This window comes from Pipra filicauda, unplaced genomic scaffold (genome assembly GCF_003945595.2).
Source record: "Pipra filicauda isolate LSUMZ 115617 unplaced genomic scaffold, ASM394559v2 scaffold627_size207744_pilon, whole genome shotgun sequence".
Lineage (NCBI taxonomy): Eukaryota > Metazoa > Chordata > Aves > Passeriformes > Pipridae > Pipra > Pipra filicauda.
This window is the reverse complement of record NW_024104784.1, coordinates 51,409-69,436: the sequence shown is the minus strand read 5'-3', so window position 1 is coordinate 69,436 and position 18,028 is coordinate 51,409. Positions and strand designations below refer to the sequence as shown.

General features: G+C 37.1%; 1 protein-coding gene across 1 annotated transcript in view; it reads left to right on the top strand.

The window, feature by feature from the left end:
- ANOS1 (anosmin 1) overlaps positions 1-18,028 on the top strand; it is a 136,394-nt gene that overhangs the window by 77,386 nt on the left and 40,980 nt on the right. Inside the window, exons 5-6 of the mRNA XM_027750797.2 lie at positions 3,433-3,617; positions 10,772-10,901. Of these exons, the coding sequence (XP_027606598.2) occupies positions 3,433-3,617; positions 10,772-10,901 (315 nt within the window). The remainder of the gene's footprint in view (positions 1-3,432; positions 3,618-10,771; positions 10,902-18,028) is intronic.

Below are 18,028 nucleotides of genomic sequence, written 5' to 3'. Positions count from 1 at the left end.
CTCAGCTGATGAATTCAGCTAATTAGCCTCTTCAACCTGTCTTTCTGCAACAAAAGACAAATAGACGAGGAGCAGGCTTGCTATTCATTTCCTCCAGGGGTAAATGACCTTCCTGTCACTAAGGAAGAACAAACTGCAAGCACGACTGAGATCTAGTGAATAAGTTTAGTACTTATCCTTATCATTTTGACAGCACTCACAGCTTGAAAATGAACTCAGATTGAATCTAAGAGTCTACAGAAATTCCTATAGTTTTACTGTTGATCAAGTTCTGGAGATTAGTTACAACAGCAGATATAAAATTCCCATCTGATTTGCTGGATTAACAAACTGAGTTTGCCCTCTAGTACTGAGTGCTAAAGCCCAATCCTAAAAGAATATTAATGTAAGTATGCTGCCACCAAGGACATGTATTTCAAATGTTGTTGTATTAACATAACCAGTTCATTATCACTGTACTTTTTCATCTCTGTTGGAAGTATTACTAATTGGTTGAAGAGTCTTCATATATTTATGTTGTTTTACTGAAGATGTCAGATGTTGTCTCCTGCTTTTTCTCATCAGCCTCATCCACCTTTTTTACACCATCTCAGTTAGTGAAGAAACACTTCTGGAAGTGTCCCTTCTCCATTGCCTACCTAATTTGTTTTCTATATGGACATAATGATATTATAAATAACAGTAATTGTCTAAAGTAGATTTGGTACTTTAGAGGGGGGCAATAAATCTGCTTAGAAATAAACCAGTTTAAAAATACAGAAGAAAAACGAAGGAAGAGAAAGGAATAAAAAATGTGTGACCAGGTTCACTTTGTCTGATGTGCACGTGTGCATCCCCAGCTAAGGACAAGGACATGTATCTTTTTCTACACTGAGCTGGTGGCAGCTGAAAAAGTTACCTATCACCTTTTTCCTGTTTCAGAAGTAGTGGTCCCTCAGATGTGATGATGCACCTACTTCATGCTGTCTAAACCTGCCTAACTATTTTTCTCTGAAATGTGTAAGGGAGCAATCCATACAGCAGAACAAACTGCAGATCTATGTAAAAAAGGTAAACTGTGACATTTAAAGGGCTTGATGGTGCCAGATGGTCACCCACAGTTTAATGACTCTTTTCATGCTTAAAGAAAAATAGTTTTCTATTAAAAACATAGTGCACAATTTTAAAAGTGTCCATTTCTGAGTTGTTGAACAATTGTGTTTACAATTGTATTGATCCCATATACCCTTTACTGTCCGAAAGACTTCCATGGGAACTCTTTGAATTCTTGGAGATCAGCATTTAAGACGGGACATTTGTGATGGACCATTGTGCATGACACAGAGATGCATGTACTGTTTGAAAGACACCTTTAGAAACATTTTTCCTGGACTCTGTTATTGCACATATACAGCAATCAGTGATTTGAATTCTTTGGTTGAGCACAGCAGACTTCAGAGGACTAATTTGTTCCAGCGTGAAGAAAGAGCTGACCATTTACATAATAAAAAGCACATTGAAGAGTAATTGGATCTTCACATCTGGATATTAAATTGATGGTGCTGGTTCTACAAAAGTATTTTAAAATGCACTTGTGCTGTGCTCTCATTGTTTGTGCTGCCGCGCTCCATCTGCACACAATTACGTAACACCGGAGAGGCTGAGATACTTGCAATCAAGTGAATCCAACTGCCCCTAATGCAAAGCAGATGGAAGTTTTCTTAACATGCAAATTGTAGGATTATTGTATATAATAATTAAAGAAGGATTTTCAAATATGGAAATCTAAACTGACATGTTCGGTGAGGTTCATTATATTACACCAAGACTGCAGGGTGTTGAAGGATATCCAGGTTCTAAACTGCTGTAGTTACTAGATTTATTTAAAGGATTGTCTTCAGGTTGATTTTAGGTTTCTTCAAGATCTACAAGATCACTTTTCATTTACTTGTAGCTACTTGTATACTTGGATTTTTTGAGAAGACCTCTTAAAATATAAAACCAGTTTGTTTACCTGAGGAAATCTTGGTGCTCAGTCATCTGTGGCAGACTGAGTAGGAAGTGATTTATCAAACCAATACATATAGCTGGACTTATGTGGGCACCCATTGAAACAGCAAAATTAAATTAGGTGCGTACAATAACTTGCAAAGAAGGTTGTCAATGTAGAAATCTTGTGACATATCCTAAAGTGACAAAATGCTGCACATTCAAATATATGTGTTCCTAAAGTCTGTCTAGAGAAATGTATCCGACAACATATGGATTTGTTGATTTAATCAAAAGATGCTGAACTTGAACAGTTGTTTTTTCCTTCAAGCTACTGCAGGTGTTTTCAAAAAGGCAATATTACCAGCAATATAAACAACAGAAATAACAATTCTTTGGTGTCACTGTGTAGTGAGAAATACAGTAATACTTTAGAAAGACATCTCTGTCTCTGAAACGCAACAATTTGACAATATACATTAGATATAACATATCTATTCCAAGATGTCTTGGAATTACCTTTCCTAGATCATTAGGGAAGTGGAGAGGGGAGAGTGGAGAATGACACATCATACAATATAGCTGCATGTGAGTCAATAAGATCATGCTGCCATGGAGAAACAAACAGCATTTTTAAGTATATCAGACTAATGTAAAATGTGTAAAATAATCATGCTTCACTAGTTTACACTATTAAGAACTTAGACACAGTCTGCATGCAGTTTTAGGCTTGACTCTGGAGAAGGGTGTTGGCCAACTGAAGAGTCTCCAGAGAGAACTGCAAGAGTGAACAAAGGTCTAGAAACACAGAGAGGAGATGGAATGCTCTGTGGTTATTAGACTGAAGAAGAAAACATTCCGAAGCATGATAATAGTCTTGCGGTACATAAGAAGCTTCTCTACAGATAAAAGAAAGAATCTGTTCCCTATGATCCATGAACATCTTGGACCAGTATCAAGTTTAAGATGCAGCTGAAGAGACTAAACAAGGTAGTGAGAAAGCTTTCTTGTAGTAAGGATAGAAAAGTAGTGAAACACATTACTGTGTGATGCTGTGGAAATTTTTTCAGTAGATGTGTTTAGGGATAAATTAGGTGAAAGACTGAGCAACAGGTACAGCTGATTCTGCTTGGGATCAGAGGGATCTTTCTCCTGGTTATCAAAGCTTATTTGGGAAATCTTCTCTGTAAGATCAGTTTTAGCTTACAACTTTCAGATCCTTTAGTTTTTTAATTAAATAAAGAAATAATTTTGAAGATTTTTTAAAAACAAGTTTTAATGTTTGCAGAGATAGGTTAGCTATGAACATTTCTGAAATTCCATGCTTATAATTCTCCCCTTTTGCCTTCTCACCGACCAATGATCTTTTTTTTTTAATTATTCTTTTATACAGCCTGTCTACAAATGGCCTAATTGCATCTTGTAAATTACTCATATATTTTTGTCTGTACATTCCTACTACAGGTGTTCCACTGAAACCCCGGAAAGAGTTAAAATTCATAGAACATCAGTCTGGAGACCTGGAAGTGAAGTGGTCTTCAAAATTCAATATTTCCATTGAGCCTGTGATTTATGTTGTTCAGAGGAGGTGGAATCAAGGAATCCATCCAAGTGAGGATGATGCTACTAACTGGCAAACTGTGGCACAGGTTAGTTCTTTGCAAGCGATATGGATCCCTGGCTTCCAGACCATGATCTAAAGGTCCTCTTCAGGTCGGAGAAGAGACAGATCACTTACAGGTGGGGAGGCTTATGCTCAAAATACCCCAAGGTTTATGTTTTCAAAATAAGTTTATTTTGTGGGTTTACTCTCTATAAATAAAAATCTATAGAACTAGCCGGAGGCTTGATTTTCACGAGGCCAGTGGGTAGCACTTTCTTGCAAGCACATATTTGTGATCTATTCAGATGAGAATTCCAAGGTCTCTGAAAGTCACAAGTCTCTTGAAAAATGTATAATTAGAGACCAAAATCCACTGGAGGAAGCACATAAGAGGCAAAGTGGTTTTGCGGTCAGTGGAACTCGTTGCATAGTGTCCAAGACATGACTTGGGTCTTGTCAAACCACGAGAAATACAACTGATGAAAAGGCCATTGATTTTTTTTTTTTTTTAATAAAACAGGGAATGAAAAAAAAAGACTTAAAACCTTTTTTCTTTTTAAAGTTGTTTTTTTCAGATGTGACCCCCCCAGTTCGGCAAATTCTATGATATCATGCTCTTATCACTCAGAGCAATCCAGACTGAAAATGTAAGATTCATGAGCAAATGTTTCTTAATGAGAAGCAGCCAACAGAGCATAAATTTTCACTTAGTTCTTTCCCAGTTTCAATCTGTTTTTTAACATGCTGACAGTCCACCTGGATGGCAGAATTCCAGTCGTTTATCTTACTGCTTCACCCTCATCCCTCTTGACAAGAAAAGTAAAATGCTGATTTTGAAAGGATCTGCAAAATGTCGTTATAGCTAGGAAAAAACGGGGAGAGAATAAGTAGAACCATCCACAAAATAAAGTAAAGGAAATTCTGTGACAATTTGTGCTCTTTCTCAATTCAGATTGTGTAGGAAAATGCTATGTTTTAATAACATAAAGCTTGGGAGACTGAACACTCAGAAGTGAATTTCTTAGCTTCAGTATGGTGCTACAGGGAGCTGGCACCATGTTGGAGTCTTACTCAGAAAAAGTCACCTGCAGCAGAGCCTGACGTGAAACTGTGCTTGTGCAAGCCCAAGGGAACATGCACATCTCCAAACCTGATAAAGTCACAGTGACTTATTATCTCTCAGCTGAGGTACAGGTCTTGAACCTGCATTCTCCCTATCCAGCAAACAACCTCCTGCCTTGGCTACAAGGAAAATACCAGGTAGCAAAAATTAGCCAGATCTGAATTACCCCTCACTGTTGCCGTGCCGTGTGTATGGGCTACAGGCAGCACACTGCTGTGCTTTTTCTCATCCCAGAAACAGACCTCATGTACATTTCTGGAAGCATGCACCATACATACTCCACAGCAGTGGAACATATACAAATATATATATCTACAGGAGAGAGTGTTTCAGAAACGTGTTCCTGTGCAAGAGCAATGAGAACCCTGGCAGCTGCCTTTCCTGGGGGTCTGTTAAATGTAGTCAGAAGGGTCTGAGTTAATCACTGTGGCAGGAGAAGCCTCCTCCAACTGGCATCTTTCTGACAACTTCACTGTCCCATCTGCATCAGAAGAGACAAGAATTTGATTGTGTGATGGACCCCACTGGGGCTGTCAGTTCAAAACATACTTCAGGGATGCCTGAGTGGCTTTGTGGACTGTGTATACCTTATGGGACATGCAGGCTGGTCACCCTTGAGGGGTGCTAGTAATCAGAATTTCTATCGAGTAGTGTACCTCCATGGTGTTTAGGCAGTAGTTTTAGCCATCCCACCAGGCAATAAAATTTGTGTGGCTGCTTGCAATGCAATTTATTTTGCAATATCAGCAACAAGGATGGATATCCAGATTGACTAAATTGACAGCCTCCAGGCTTTTCTTGTCTGCATAACTGAGATATTTTCTTGTATGATTCCTCAACATTGGGATATAAGTCCTTAATTATAGGCAGAGGCTTAGAAGAGCTCAGACATTCAGTTGAGAACTCCTAGAGTATATCAGTCCAGGGGAGATGATGCTGGCTCTTGCATTACTCTTCAACTTAAGCTAGAGACCATGTAAAAGCAAAGATCAAAAAGGCTGTGGGTGAGGATCTGAATTTCTCTATGCCTATCCCCATATGTAGTGTAATTATGCAGTTATTGTTTGCATCTTCTTATAAGAAATTTCATAGTATTTTATCAGAGTTTCTCATCCAATATTTTATTTTTATTGTCTTTTCAAGAAGAAATTGGGTTGTAATTTTCAATAACTTTAATGTGTATACTTTTTTAAAAAAACTTACTGTTTTCTATTGCCTTTACAAGAGCTAATTTGCAAGTAATTTCTCATATCTCACATAAATTTTTACTTGATATTGAAAAACTAATTTTGAAAAAGTTTATTTCCTTTGTGTTGTGTCATCAGGTCTTTTTTTATGTTTTCTTTTTAAGGAAGAAGTCTCAATCTATTATTTCACTATTTTATTCTCCAATTGCATAAAGAAAGCAAACACATTGAAAACAATTTCAATTATTTTTCACTTAATGAAGAAGGAATTTTTTTAACTTTAGTATTGGAACACACATTTTTTGGAAAACTTGATGTAATTAACCATTTGACTAATTTCCATTGGTTAATATAAAAACTGTGGGAACCAAGATGCTAATTAGGTTAGTTGGCTGGGATGTAGAGTGTCCTAAGTTTTATGCCAAGTTTCTTACACTACTGTGTTTTAAGATTTAACCATCCGAGCAGGAACTGCTGCAGTATCCTATGAGAATACTGTATGTCTTGTCAACAAACTTATTGTTCTGTTTGATGCTAATACATTCTAAAAATAGTAGTATTACTGTTTACATTGGAAATTCAGGTGTTAATCATATTAATGTAATTAATTAAGTTAATTCAAATATGCCAAGTAAGTTATTTTCAGAACACATCTGTGTTGTGTGAATGCATGTCAAGTATATGTATAAATATGGACAGACAATAATGAAATACACTTATTAGTTTATTCTGGTTTTTAAAAAAATAAGGGGCAGTATTTACTTGATAGCTTGATTGTGACAGACCTTAGTACTTCACCTTGGAAGTGTCTAAATTCTGTGGACAACTAATCTTTTTTTTCTGAGACACCTAAAGGTCAGGTTCTGAGGATCACAAGAGGGTTCTCAGCCCTTGACAGTGAGATATCTCTGCTGGAACTAACTACTAGTACTAGAGGTTTCTTTCTCCATCCCCCAGAAAGGGCTTGCTTTGGTAAGCATTCTTAGAATTCCCACCTTGTGTGGGATTGCATTCACATGAAATAGGGGAGATCTTCTGTCCTTTAATAGAATAGTGGATACAGCACTGTCAGTTTGCTTTTGTATCAGAGGAAACATAAACTCAGCTTTTATGATACTCTGGATGGTATCCCTTCACTCTCTGAAATGCAAATTCTTTTATCACTGTGAATTGTTTCCAAAGGTGTAGAGCTGTAAAATCAGCAGGGTAAGGCTGTATTCTCCTATTTCTATTAAATCTTTGCACTACAGAAAGGAGTCTAGGATTGATAGTGTGAAAGAAAGGGAATGAACACAGTGAAACAGTCCACTGATTACTGTAATCCTTGTATAGAGGAGAGTCCTCTTTACAAATCTTTGCCACGAAGACCTTCTTGCACCATTTTTTTTCATATAAAAGATAGAAAAAAACACTGTAGAATGATGTCAGAAGAATCCCACCTGAATGGCCAAATTGCTATGCTGCTGGGTTATATATTCTCTTTCTTCTCCCTCCCAATCCTAACTAATCCCACCTTTCCCTTTCAAGAATTTTTAACTTTCGGCCTTTCTTTCTCCAAGGAACAGTTTTGCCTATGAGTGTAGAACATGTTGTAATGCTAAATAAGATGCAACATCCAAGATGATAGGGAATATTTTCTCCCAACCTCTCATACAAAGGTTGGGATTGAAGATAGGTCATCCATGCTCTGGGCAAGTACTTTAGTCATTAGTCAGTTGTATAAGCAGCAGAGGGATATTTCTGTAAGCATTCTGAAGAAAATAGCAGACAATTACCTTTTGAAGGATAGAATGAGGAGGCTACTGTCAAGGGAGGACTCATGGTTTAAACAGATAAGGGCTTCTGGGAGAGGAGAATTGTCAGTACTTCCTAAATGGAACAACTCTGGAAGTCTCAGCCAAATTCTCACCTGAAAGCCCAACAACTTTCTTCTTTCTGGCCCCTGGAGGTGGCCGATTGTCCTTTGAACCTAAGATGCACTCTTGAGGAGGAGTGTCAAGATATTATCTGTATTCTCCAGATTACATGCTGCTCTAGTTGTATCTTTTTGTAATTAATGGGCATTTTCCCTTGTCTTCATTAGCTTTGAGTGGTACTGAAGTTGGGCATATTGGCCAGATATTATCTGAGGACTCATTCATTATTTTGTTCCAAATGAAACGCGTACTAGGATTTGAACTTGCCTTCCTTTCGTTTGTCTTTTAAGTAAACAGCTAATGCATAGCCAAAATAAGTAGTAATTGTAATCCTGAAATGATTCGAGTGGTAATCTTTGATGTATTTTTTTGGTTTTTTTTTTAATGATTCTTAAAAAAATATTCTAACCTTCTAAAAATTCAATAAAACTTTTGTTTTATTTATTTTCTCTCATATTCAGGTAGAATTTCAAGTGTGTGATGAAATTCAACCATTAGTTATTTAGTACCACTCAGTATACCATTTAATGGGCTTATGTTAATATGACAGATATTAAAAAGACTCTGAATATTATGATCCCAGTTCCAAACATACTTAAGTAGTGAGAACTAACTACACAAAAGCAATTAAACAAACAAACAAAAAATTAGATTTACAATGAAGGTAGTATAAGATATCTCATTAGTACTTAGTTCTTTCTTAAAATGTATTAATTCTTTGTAAAGGTTGCTTAGAGGTGCCCAAGTAGTTTGTAATGTGGGAGTTACAGATACACCTCCTGCATGCCATCGAACTTGGCAGGAGTTTTGCCAACAAAATGAATTATGAAAGTAATAGGCCCAAGGCATGTTCATAAATTAAAATAATTTTGGTGTTATGAGTTGACGGATAATTTGATTTTATAGCACTTCAAGGTTGCCACAGAAAACTGACGCAACGAAATTCTTTATTTTAGTCAGCACAATAGCTGAGCTTATGCCAATGACAAACAAATTCCTTAGCTGAGAAATTTGTCTATTCAGATTATGCTTGCCTTGTAATGAAGTTCAGCAAATCTGTTTTTAAAAGCCCACAGTATTGTAATTAGTTACTTACAATTAGGTATTGGTCCTGTTTTCAGTTGCAGCAGTAGTCTGAATATATCCTTGGATTTGTTTTTCTGTTAATAATGATAGTTTATATTCAGTTCACTGTGTGTCTTACATGCAAGTTCTTGAGTGTGTGGGCCTGCATGCTGGAAAAGATAACACATTTGAGCACTCCATAAAATAAAAATAATAGCAGAAGTTGTTTCAGGTAGGCGTTTTCTTCACTTGAGAAACCCTTGATTGGATGATATATAATTCACTCTACAGGTAACATAAAAGCTGAAAAAAAGGAAAGAAATTGAGGCAGACAATGAAAGCTTCAGGGCTGTTACCCCTGCTTACTCTAAAAAAAACCAAATACAGCAGTCTGAATGGAGAAGGGTTCTAAGTAGCAGCAATATGTGATGGGCCCAGAGTCTGCAACACTTACCAGTCTGAGAGCAGTTAACAGTGTGGTTTAGAAAGGCTCTTCTTCCTTTATATGCACACACAAACATTCGCTAAATTTTCTGTTTGTTACCAAATGAAGACACTAAAAGCAGGGTAACAACTACAAATTTTATTTGTCAGATCTTTAAAAATACTATTGCTGGAGAGCTGAAGCAACTTTCTCAGTTTCTGGCTATCTGAGTTATGTCAACAGCTGCTACTTTCTTACACAGATTGTAAAGGGAGCAAAAAGCAGAAATTATGCTGTGTCTTTTTTGGGAACTACTTGGCATCATTGCAAGTAACATTGAATCCTATACAGGGAAGGTGCCTGCTTGAAGTTGTAGAAAACAGATTGTAAAAATAAATTGATGGAACTACATTTTCAATGAGCTTACATGTTTGGTCAGTAATGGTAATTAGTAATGATTGTATAGTATATTTAGACATATACATCTGGTTAAGGTTCATGTGTTATTTTGATTAAAGAATTAAAACAAAATGCAATAAACATGATATTATAAAGTAAATTGAAAACTGGATAATGGAGAGGTAATTGCAAAAATAAAATCCACAAGTGGATGTGTTTCTGATGTGTTCTACGAAGATGCTACATCTTCTGTATTTGGCGGTGATTCAATGGTTACCAAGAGACTGTGGCAGTTCTGGTATTTGTACCTTAGGAAAAAAAAAACACTGGAGAAGATAGCTCTTCAAAAGTTTTGTGGGGAAAAAACATAGAGGAGAGCAGGGTTCAGAATAAGAAAGAATAAAGCACCTCCTACTGAAAGGGTTCAGAGCGCATCTGTGCTTGTGCCATATTTCAGCAGTTAAGGCTCTCCCCACAGAATCTGGCAATTGAACTCATGACACTGGCATTCTCAGTGGGTGTTGCTGGAGAAAAGGTCACCTCCTATGACCTGAGAAAAATCTGCAGGGAACAGTTAAGAGTGTGAGTGTCTTTTTGACGTAAGTGTCAAAGATCTGAAGAAGGCTTACATCCATTACCTGAGAGTTTTGTGTTTCCTATGAACTAGAAAAAGTGGCCTCTCACGTTGCTGGGTTTCATTAAGCAATTTTGGACCCCTTATTCTCTGAGAGTTGAGAATTGGAGAAATCATTCCTGTGACCTCAGACAATGAGTTCCCTGAAACGTCAACACCTGAACAGCTTGGCCCTAAACACTGGTGAAGGTTGTGATAACTGGAAAACGAATTTTGTGAATTTAACACTTCACTGGTTTTCTAAAGGATACTTTTTCCAGAAGAGATCTGCAATGCACTGCAAAATTGGATAGTTATATCATTTTACTCACAGCTGCAAATGCTTTGCAGTGCAGAATGATGGTCAGAGTCAGGTGACGTGGTTGCATAGAGCTTGTGAACTAACTGTTGTTGCACAAGAGACGATATCCATGTCAGAACAACAAGTGTAAGTGTGACATTTTCCCCACCAGACTACGGACGAGCGGGTTTGGCTGCCGGACATCCGAGCAAGCAGGTGGTACCAGTTCCGCGTGGCAGCTGTGAACGTGCACGGGACGAGAGGCTTCACAGCACCCAGCAAGCACTTCCGATCCTCAAAAGGTTAGTTGTTGCTCACTGTGTCTGCTACTCACCTTCCTCTCACATCTGGAGCACAACCTGATTTGCCCACTTTTGTGGCAGAAGTTTTTTAACAGATGAGTTTTTGGGTACTTCTGCCACAGACTTTAGAAATGATGTGAGATTTGTTTGGAGTTGGCAAAGGAATTAGAGGTTAAAGATGTCATTATTCTTTTATCAGTAAGAGGTCTCCATGAATAAACTTCCTTTTAAACAAACATTTTCTACATGATTGGTGTCAAACACTATAATCCTGACCATGAAATATGAAGGAACTGGGGTTTCAGTGTGTTATTCTGAGAGGTTTATAATATTTTTTTCCTTTTTGTTAGGATAAATATGTTGCTGCCATATGTTTAGTACAGCACTGAAATATTTTGTTACCTGTATCTAAATAATTGTAGCAGCATTGTTTTGATGGAACTGTGGGCCCTCTTAAGATATTTTCCCCCTTGCTAGCACTAATTATAAGTGCTTAAGAATAAAAAAGGGTATAAATGGGAAATAGCATGTTTCTGTTCATTAGAAAGGCATGCCTGATGGTCCACAAAGTATTGTAGAAATTTTTGTTGAGATTTCTGGTTTTGCAATGGTTTGGGTAATAAAATAACTTTGAAAATTATTTCTGTACCAGTAAATGGTACTTGAGAGATGGAGGAGATAGAAGCAGTTCTCCCATCCCGTGAAGTTCCTGGCATTGTCCCTGGTGTGCCTTTGACCCACGCGAAGCAAAGTTTTCCTGGATGACTCTCAGGCATAGTATATGGGTTACCACATACCAGAAGCTATTCTGAATAGGCAGATGGTCTGGATGTGGTCACCCTCTCTTAAAGACAGTCGATAATGTGGTCATAGCCAGACCATGTTAGTTGACTTCAGTGCCAAAAAACAAGATCCAGCACTTTTCACTCTACTAATAGAGGCAGCTTCTAATAGAAACGCTTGTAGTTGTTTTAGTAGTGTTAGAATCTTTATGCTGGTATAACTCACCATACTTCAAGGAATGCAATTCCTCCTCTTTCTGCAGACAGAATTATCTTGCAGTACAGATAGCTGCCATCTGTGGGTTCCAAGCTTTTAGCTTGCAGTTTGGCCAGACTGACTGCTTGCAGTCAGTCCTAGAAAAAAATATTACTGAAGGTGCATTTATAGAGGCATGCAAGTACTTTTGCTGGTATGGATGGTTTAATCACTTACTGAATAAGTATATGTTAGATTTAATAACTTTTTGGTGCTATATCCATATTTGTGGTCAGAAGGTTGGCTGACATAGCAATCCCATTACTGCTGTGACCACAAACCTTTTCATGTATAAAAGAAGTATTATTTTAAGAATTTATTATACTTAAGTAACATACCATTTCAGTCACATCAAAAATATACTTCCTTTGAGCTGTGTTGAGCTTATTGTAAGGACCCTTCAGCTGCAGTACCTTTCTCTTTTCTTTATGAGCAGCTCTTCAGCAGATACAGCAGTTTGTTGCTGAATCAGGCACCAACTTTCTTTTAAACTGAGATCATTGTCAGTTGTGTACTGTGTAAATATTTTCTGACTATTCTGCTTGGAACCACTATCACTTCAGTTACGTAAAGGTAACTGAATGATAACACCAACGTTTTGGCTTGAATGTGACATTTTCAGGCAGGATTTTTATTACTTTCCAAAAATTTTACCCCCTACTGAGTGTGCTAGCCATGGAAGTGTATTGCTTAAAATACCTACATTGGTAATGAATGTAAGAATATCCATGGTGTCATCTTGAAGGTCTCTTTAGCCCAGAATCTGACCCCAGAAGTGGGTTTCTGGAGAACAATATAAGAGCAGAATAAGCACATAGAGGTATTTCTTCAGAATAGCCTCCCAGCTGGCAGTGATTTGTGTTTCAGGAGCTTGTGGTTTTGAAACTATTACAGGAATACCAGAGTCCTCTTTTTCTGTGTTCTCTGCAGCAACCCCTGAAGCACTTGCTCTCCTTGAGAACTACTCGTGGCTGTCTGGTGGAGGTGGAGAGCATTTTTAGGACTTTGTGACAAAGATAGTGGGAAACTAGTACCTCTGCATGCTCTTACCTAATAAATTAAAATAATTGGATTTTGATAATGGCAGAAAGTATGTAGTCAGCATTCTTCAAAAGGCTTCTATAACTCTCAAAATAACAGTTTTCAAATCTGAACTCCAGCCCTTGGCAGAGAATCATGAATTGCCAGAAAAACAGAAAGGAGTTCAGTTAACTATCAGCTTCATAGCCCAAATCATCCTAATCTGGCAACTCATTTTACTATTTAAGGGGCTTTAGTACTGTCAGTGGTTGTTATAAAGATGCCGTGTTTGCCAGATGAAATGTGTAGTCACACTGGGTGACTCTTATGAAAATGATTCTGGGTACTGACTGCTGGGAATGATACTGGGATGTTTTAATGGGTATCTTTTAGCCTCCAAGTCCCCAGGTAGGCAATCATAGTGGCAACAGTTATAGTGTCACACAGACATTTAATTACTACTTTGGAGCTCAGTGGGAAGTGGCGGTCTCTGCCTGGCTGAGAGGCAAGAAACTGCTGCTCAGATGTGCCTTGTTTTTGGAGTGCCAGCATCTACTGGCCCCTGCTGAGCTCCTACAGGCACGTTTAACCTCCAGTTTGGAAAAGGAAAGTGGATTTTGGCACATCACCTTTGGAAGGTTGCTGCCTGTCTGTGCTATGTTTATGTGAAGTGTGCACAGAAATTCACATCAGTGTTTCACTTCACCCTGTTGTGCCAAGACCAAGAGAAGATTATTATCTTTGTCAGACTTAGCAGAAGTTTTCTTCAAAAAGAAACCCTTTGATCAAGAAACATGACAGCAATTCCTAAGACAGTTTCTCACACAAGATGCTGAACTTTTACCAATTGCTCATAAGTTATAATGAATAGCAAATTATTTGGGTTTGGTTTTTTCTTTAAAGGAGGACAAATATGATATTTAATCTGAATCTAGGGAGAAGTATGGCACCACAAAGTCTCTGTCACTAAATATTTTAAGCTGTTAAGAGGAACATTCAAAAACGTGCTGTAATGACTTGGAGAGAGACTTTTTGTCTGGTTACCACAATCCTGTTTTATACTATTTTGTGCTTTTTGCAAACGCAAAAAACATGATCTCTAAGTAGACACAGCAAAGTAAAGTTTTGTTTTATTCAAAATAATATTAAGTCTTCTGAGGTAATTTCCATAAACTTTTCTATCACTAAATAAAGCTCCTCATTATCCAAAGTAATTTAAAATGGATTGAAATGAAAAAGACTAAATGAGGAAAACACGAATATTGCATCAAGCATTTCAGCTTGCCATTCTTCATATAGTTGTGTTTTGAGGTTTGATCTACTGCAGCTTTTGATGCTCTTATGTTGCAAACATTTGAGGTGAAGGTTTATTAGCTTTTACACTGCCTCATGTGTTCATTTATGGCATTAATTTGTAAATAGTAAATAATCAAAATTACACAGCTGAGACTTTATGAAGCATCCAAAGCTTAAGCAGAGGTTTGGGGTTTTTTAAATACTGTTTATTTATTTTTTATAGAGGAAATGAAGGGTTTGCATGTGCTTGTCTGACATGACCCTTCATAGGGAATAAAGTGATGCTTTGTTTTGCCAAAACATGATTCCAAAATGACAAGAAACACAGGTTAGACTCTACCTACCTGTTTGTAGCGGAGTGACTGGAAAATGAAGTGAATGCTGCACTTAGAAAGTAGGTTTTTTCCTAGAAGTAGGACTCTATACATGGACTTTTACATTGATACTATCAGCTAAAATTGATCAGAACTTTATTCTATTTTAACAGTGGTTTCCACTTCTCTTTTCAGGGTTTTTAAATTGTGTGTGCTTTCCTTTTTGTGTGTGCTTTTGAGTGTCAGTGGTTTACAATAACAGCAATAAATGAAACTAACTGAATACCTGGCAGAACATTTTTGATCTCCAAAGATACAAATATACTTCTCGTCCTGTTTAGGCTGGCTCTCTCCAAGCTGTTTCCTTTCCTCTGGAAGCAGGAGAGAACTGTTCCTACAATCCATACATTAATGTCCTTGGATGAAAACTACCTGTACTGTTCACCCAGTAAGCAGGCACTGGATAGCCTACCCCAACTGGTCAGAAGCTGCTTGGCACTAGTAATATAATTTTTAATTTGTTGCGTTTGATTCAGAGTTTTTAGGCTAGTTTTTCCTAGCTTTTTATGGTTTGTAATGAGAATGAACTCTTAGTAACTGAGACTACAGTTAACTATAGGGATCAGTGTTAGGCATTTCTATATAATATATTATGTCACTGGTCTGTGGGTAGGTACTGTGCCATTCTCAGAGAGAAAAAAAGACCATAAGATCAACACAATGAGCCCAAATCATCCGATCCTTCTACCTCTGCTACAAGTTTCTGTCTTCATCATGAAGGCGGTTGCTAGCATACGCAGGATAGATTGTCAAGCAAAAGGAAGCAGACAACATTGTTTTCACAGCACATAAGTACCATGCTGGATGTGATTTCATGCATACATTACTGAGTGTTAGAAAAACCAGAACAGACACCCACTCACGGCAATAAAATTCTTTCTGTTGCTCCTTTGAGACCAATGATTTTTTTATACTGTTGCACAGCTGGTTTATGTGTGCCATTTCCACTGGGCAAAGCCAGTCCTCCCTCTTATGCCTTGAAACTGTTTAATGGTTGGAAACTTGTCTGAGGAGCAGCTTCAGCAGATTTTTAAAGTTGGAAGGTCTAATGTTTGAAAGATAGCAATGGGAGATCTATTTTAAGTCAGAAAAAAACCTCCATAAAAAAGGATTTAAATTGTTGTCAAACTTGCTCTCACTTTTACAGCTCAGAATGAGAATTCTGGTTGCAATGTCATTATCCCCTTCTCTGACACATATTCCAAATCATTTACTGTTTTCACTACAGTTGCCATATTGAAATCCAAAGTGGATGCATTGCAGCAGTGTATGATGTGATTCTTGTGTATAACTTGCCCATACTGTTTTTCAAGGTTGCAAAAGTGTTTCCAGATTCTACTGATTGAAATAATTTTGGAAAATATAAACTATCACTATGTTTACAAATATGAGTGTGGGAAGACACGCATTTTGAAATGGCGATGATGTGAGGTTTTTCTTTCTTTCCTTTATTTGCAGCAAGAAATCCTCCCGTTTGGGGACTGGAGACAGTTTTGCTTGTGATGGCTGAGTAGCCAGCAAGACAAGAATTTAAGTCCTTTGGGTATACTCAAGCCAAATACAATCCAGACAAATGCAGTACTTACTCCAAGTGCTGGAACAGCAGCTTCAGCCTTGACCTAATGAAGCTATCATTTCTAGCAGTGAGAAGCGATTTACTTGTCAGGTTGCTGAGACCAGAATTTTTTTCAGAGTTGAGGACAGCTGTCTGTGCCAAATTCTTGTATATATAGAGTGACTTCTATTTTATTTGAGTTGTAGTATAAAATGCAAAGGAAAAACTGACACTAGCATCACTCTTTCTGCAGACCAAAGAATTTGATTTAACACTCAGATAAATTCATGTATATAAAATTTCAGAATTTACATTTGAAAAACTGGCAGCAGTTTCCATTCCAGTAATTTAATGTTAATGTGTCTGAATTAAACATGTGGGCAGTCAGTCAAAGGGATCACAGGTATATGAAGACTAACAGTAGAATGGCTGTTGGCTTTATAGTCAGCAGAATGTCACTTGAGCTTTATAGCCAGGTTAACAAACACCTTATGTATGTAAGCTTTACGATTCAGTACCAGTTATTAGACCTTGAAGTATTTTAGCACTAGTTGTATAGTGCTTTTAATATCTACATAGGCATAAGCATAACGGACCACCTTGTAGAAGCATGACTTTTCTGTTCAATAACACAGAAAAATCCTAACTAATCTCTTATCTGATAGCTGGCTGGCATGCATTGTGGAGGAGCATGCTCTTGCACTTAACAGGTTTTTTTTTGTTTTTCTGGGTTCTTGTTTATTTGAGAGGTCTAGGAGGGTGTTGGTTTTTTGTGCATGTTTTCTTTGATGGTGGGTTTTGGTTGTTCTGGTTTTTTTTGCTGTTAATAACAGAGATCAAATAGCTTGCCCTGCTATTCCTTCTCGCTTGTCTGTTCTGCTTGTGAAAATAAATCCTTTCAAATGAAGAACCGATTAATATTCTTGGGTTTTCAGCTTACAAAATGATGATTCTATCACTTGTAATAGTGATGTCACAGAAATATATAGAAATAGAAGAATAAATTATATAGTGGTATTGAAATACTTAATATGGAATGGATTCTCAGCTGATATAAAATGCTCACTAAGTGGCTTAATATTTCAGATAATACACCCAAAATTCGAGAAATATTTTACTGTTGTGTCCATACAATCAGACATGGGGTTTTTTCCAGATGATTAAATGCAAAACTGTAATAAATTAGGTTAGTTTATCTTTGATGTCTTACATCTTTCTAGCTTATTATTTTCTCCAGGTTACTCTACTAGTTTTAGAAAAGGTCTTATAAAAAATGTGTCACTTTCAAATGTCTCACCTTTTCATGTTTGTCAGCTGCAGATCTCCTTTCTGTCTTGTGCTACTACCACTACCACTGTTCCTCATTGTTCAGAGGCATCTTTGTGGATGACATTTGCGAGATTTGCAAAAGAATCTTTGAAGAAAGAGGAAAATCTCTGCTATTGCTGTATTATTTCACATGTATATTCCTTCTATGAGGACATTCTTTCTTTCCTTAACTGTAATTAGCCAATGATCTTTAATATAATGTTCACATTCTCACATAGCAAAGTGGAAACACTAATAGGCTTTCTTTCAAATGTAGATCAGCATTTTGTCTGCTGACTGGACTGTTTACAGTGAGCACAGAAGAAATGCTACTGATAAAGTAATGTTTTAAATAAACTATGTAATTATAAAAGATACAGGATGAAATGCTGGTGCTATAGAATTCAGTAGAAATGATCTATTAGTTTCAATATGCACATAGTGCATACTGTTTTCTTTTTTGAGATGGAGATAGAAACATTTGAAAAGGAAGAATCTAAATTTGGTCATTTACTCTTAGACCTAAAAAAAATTGG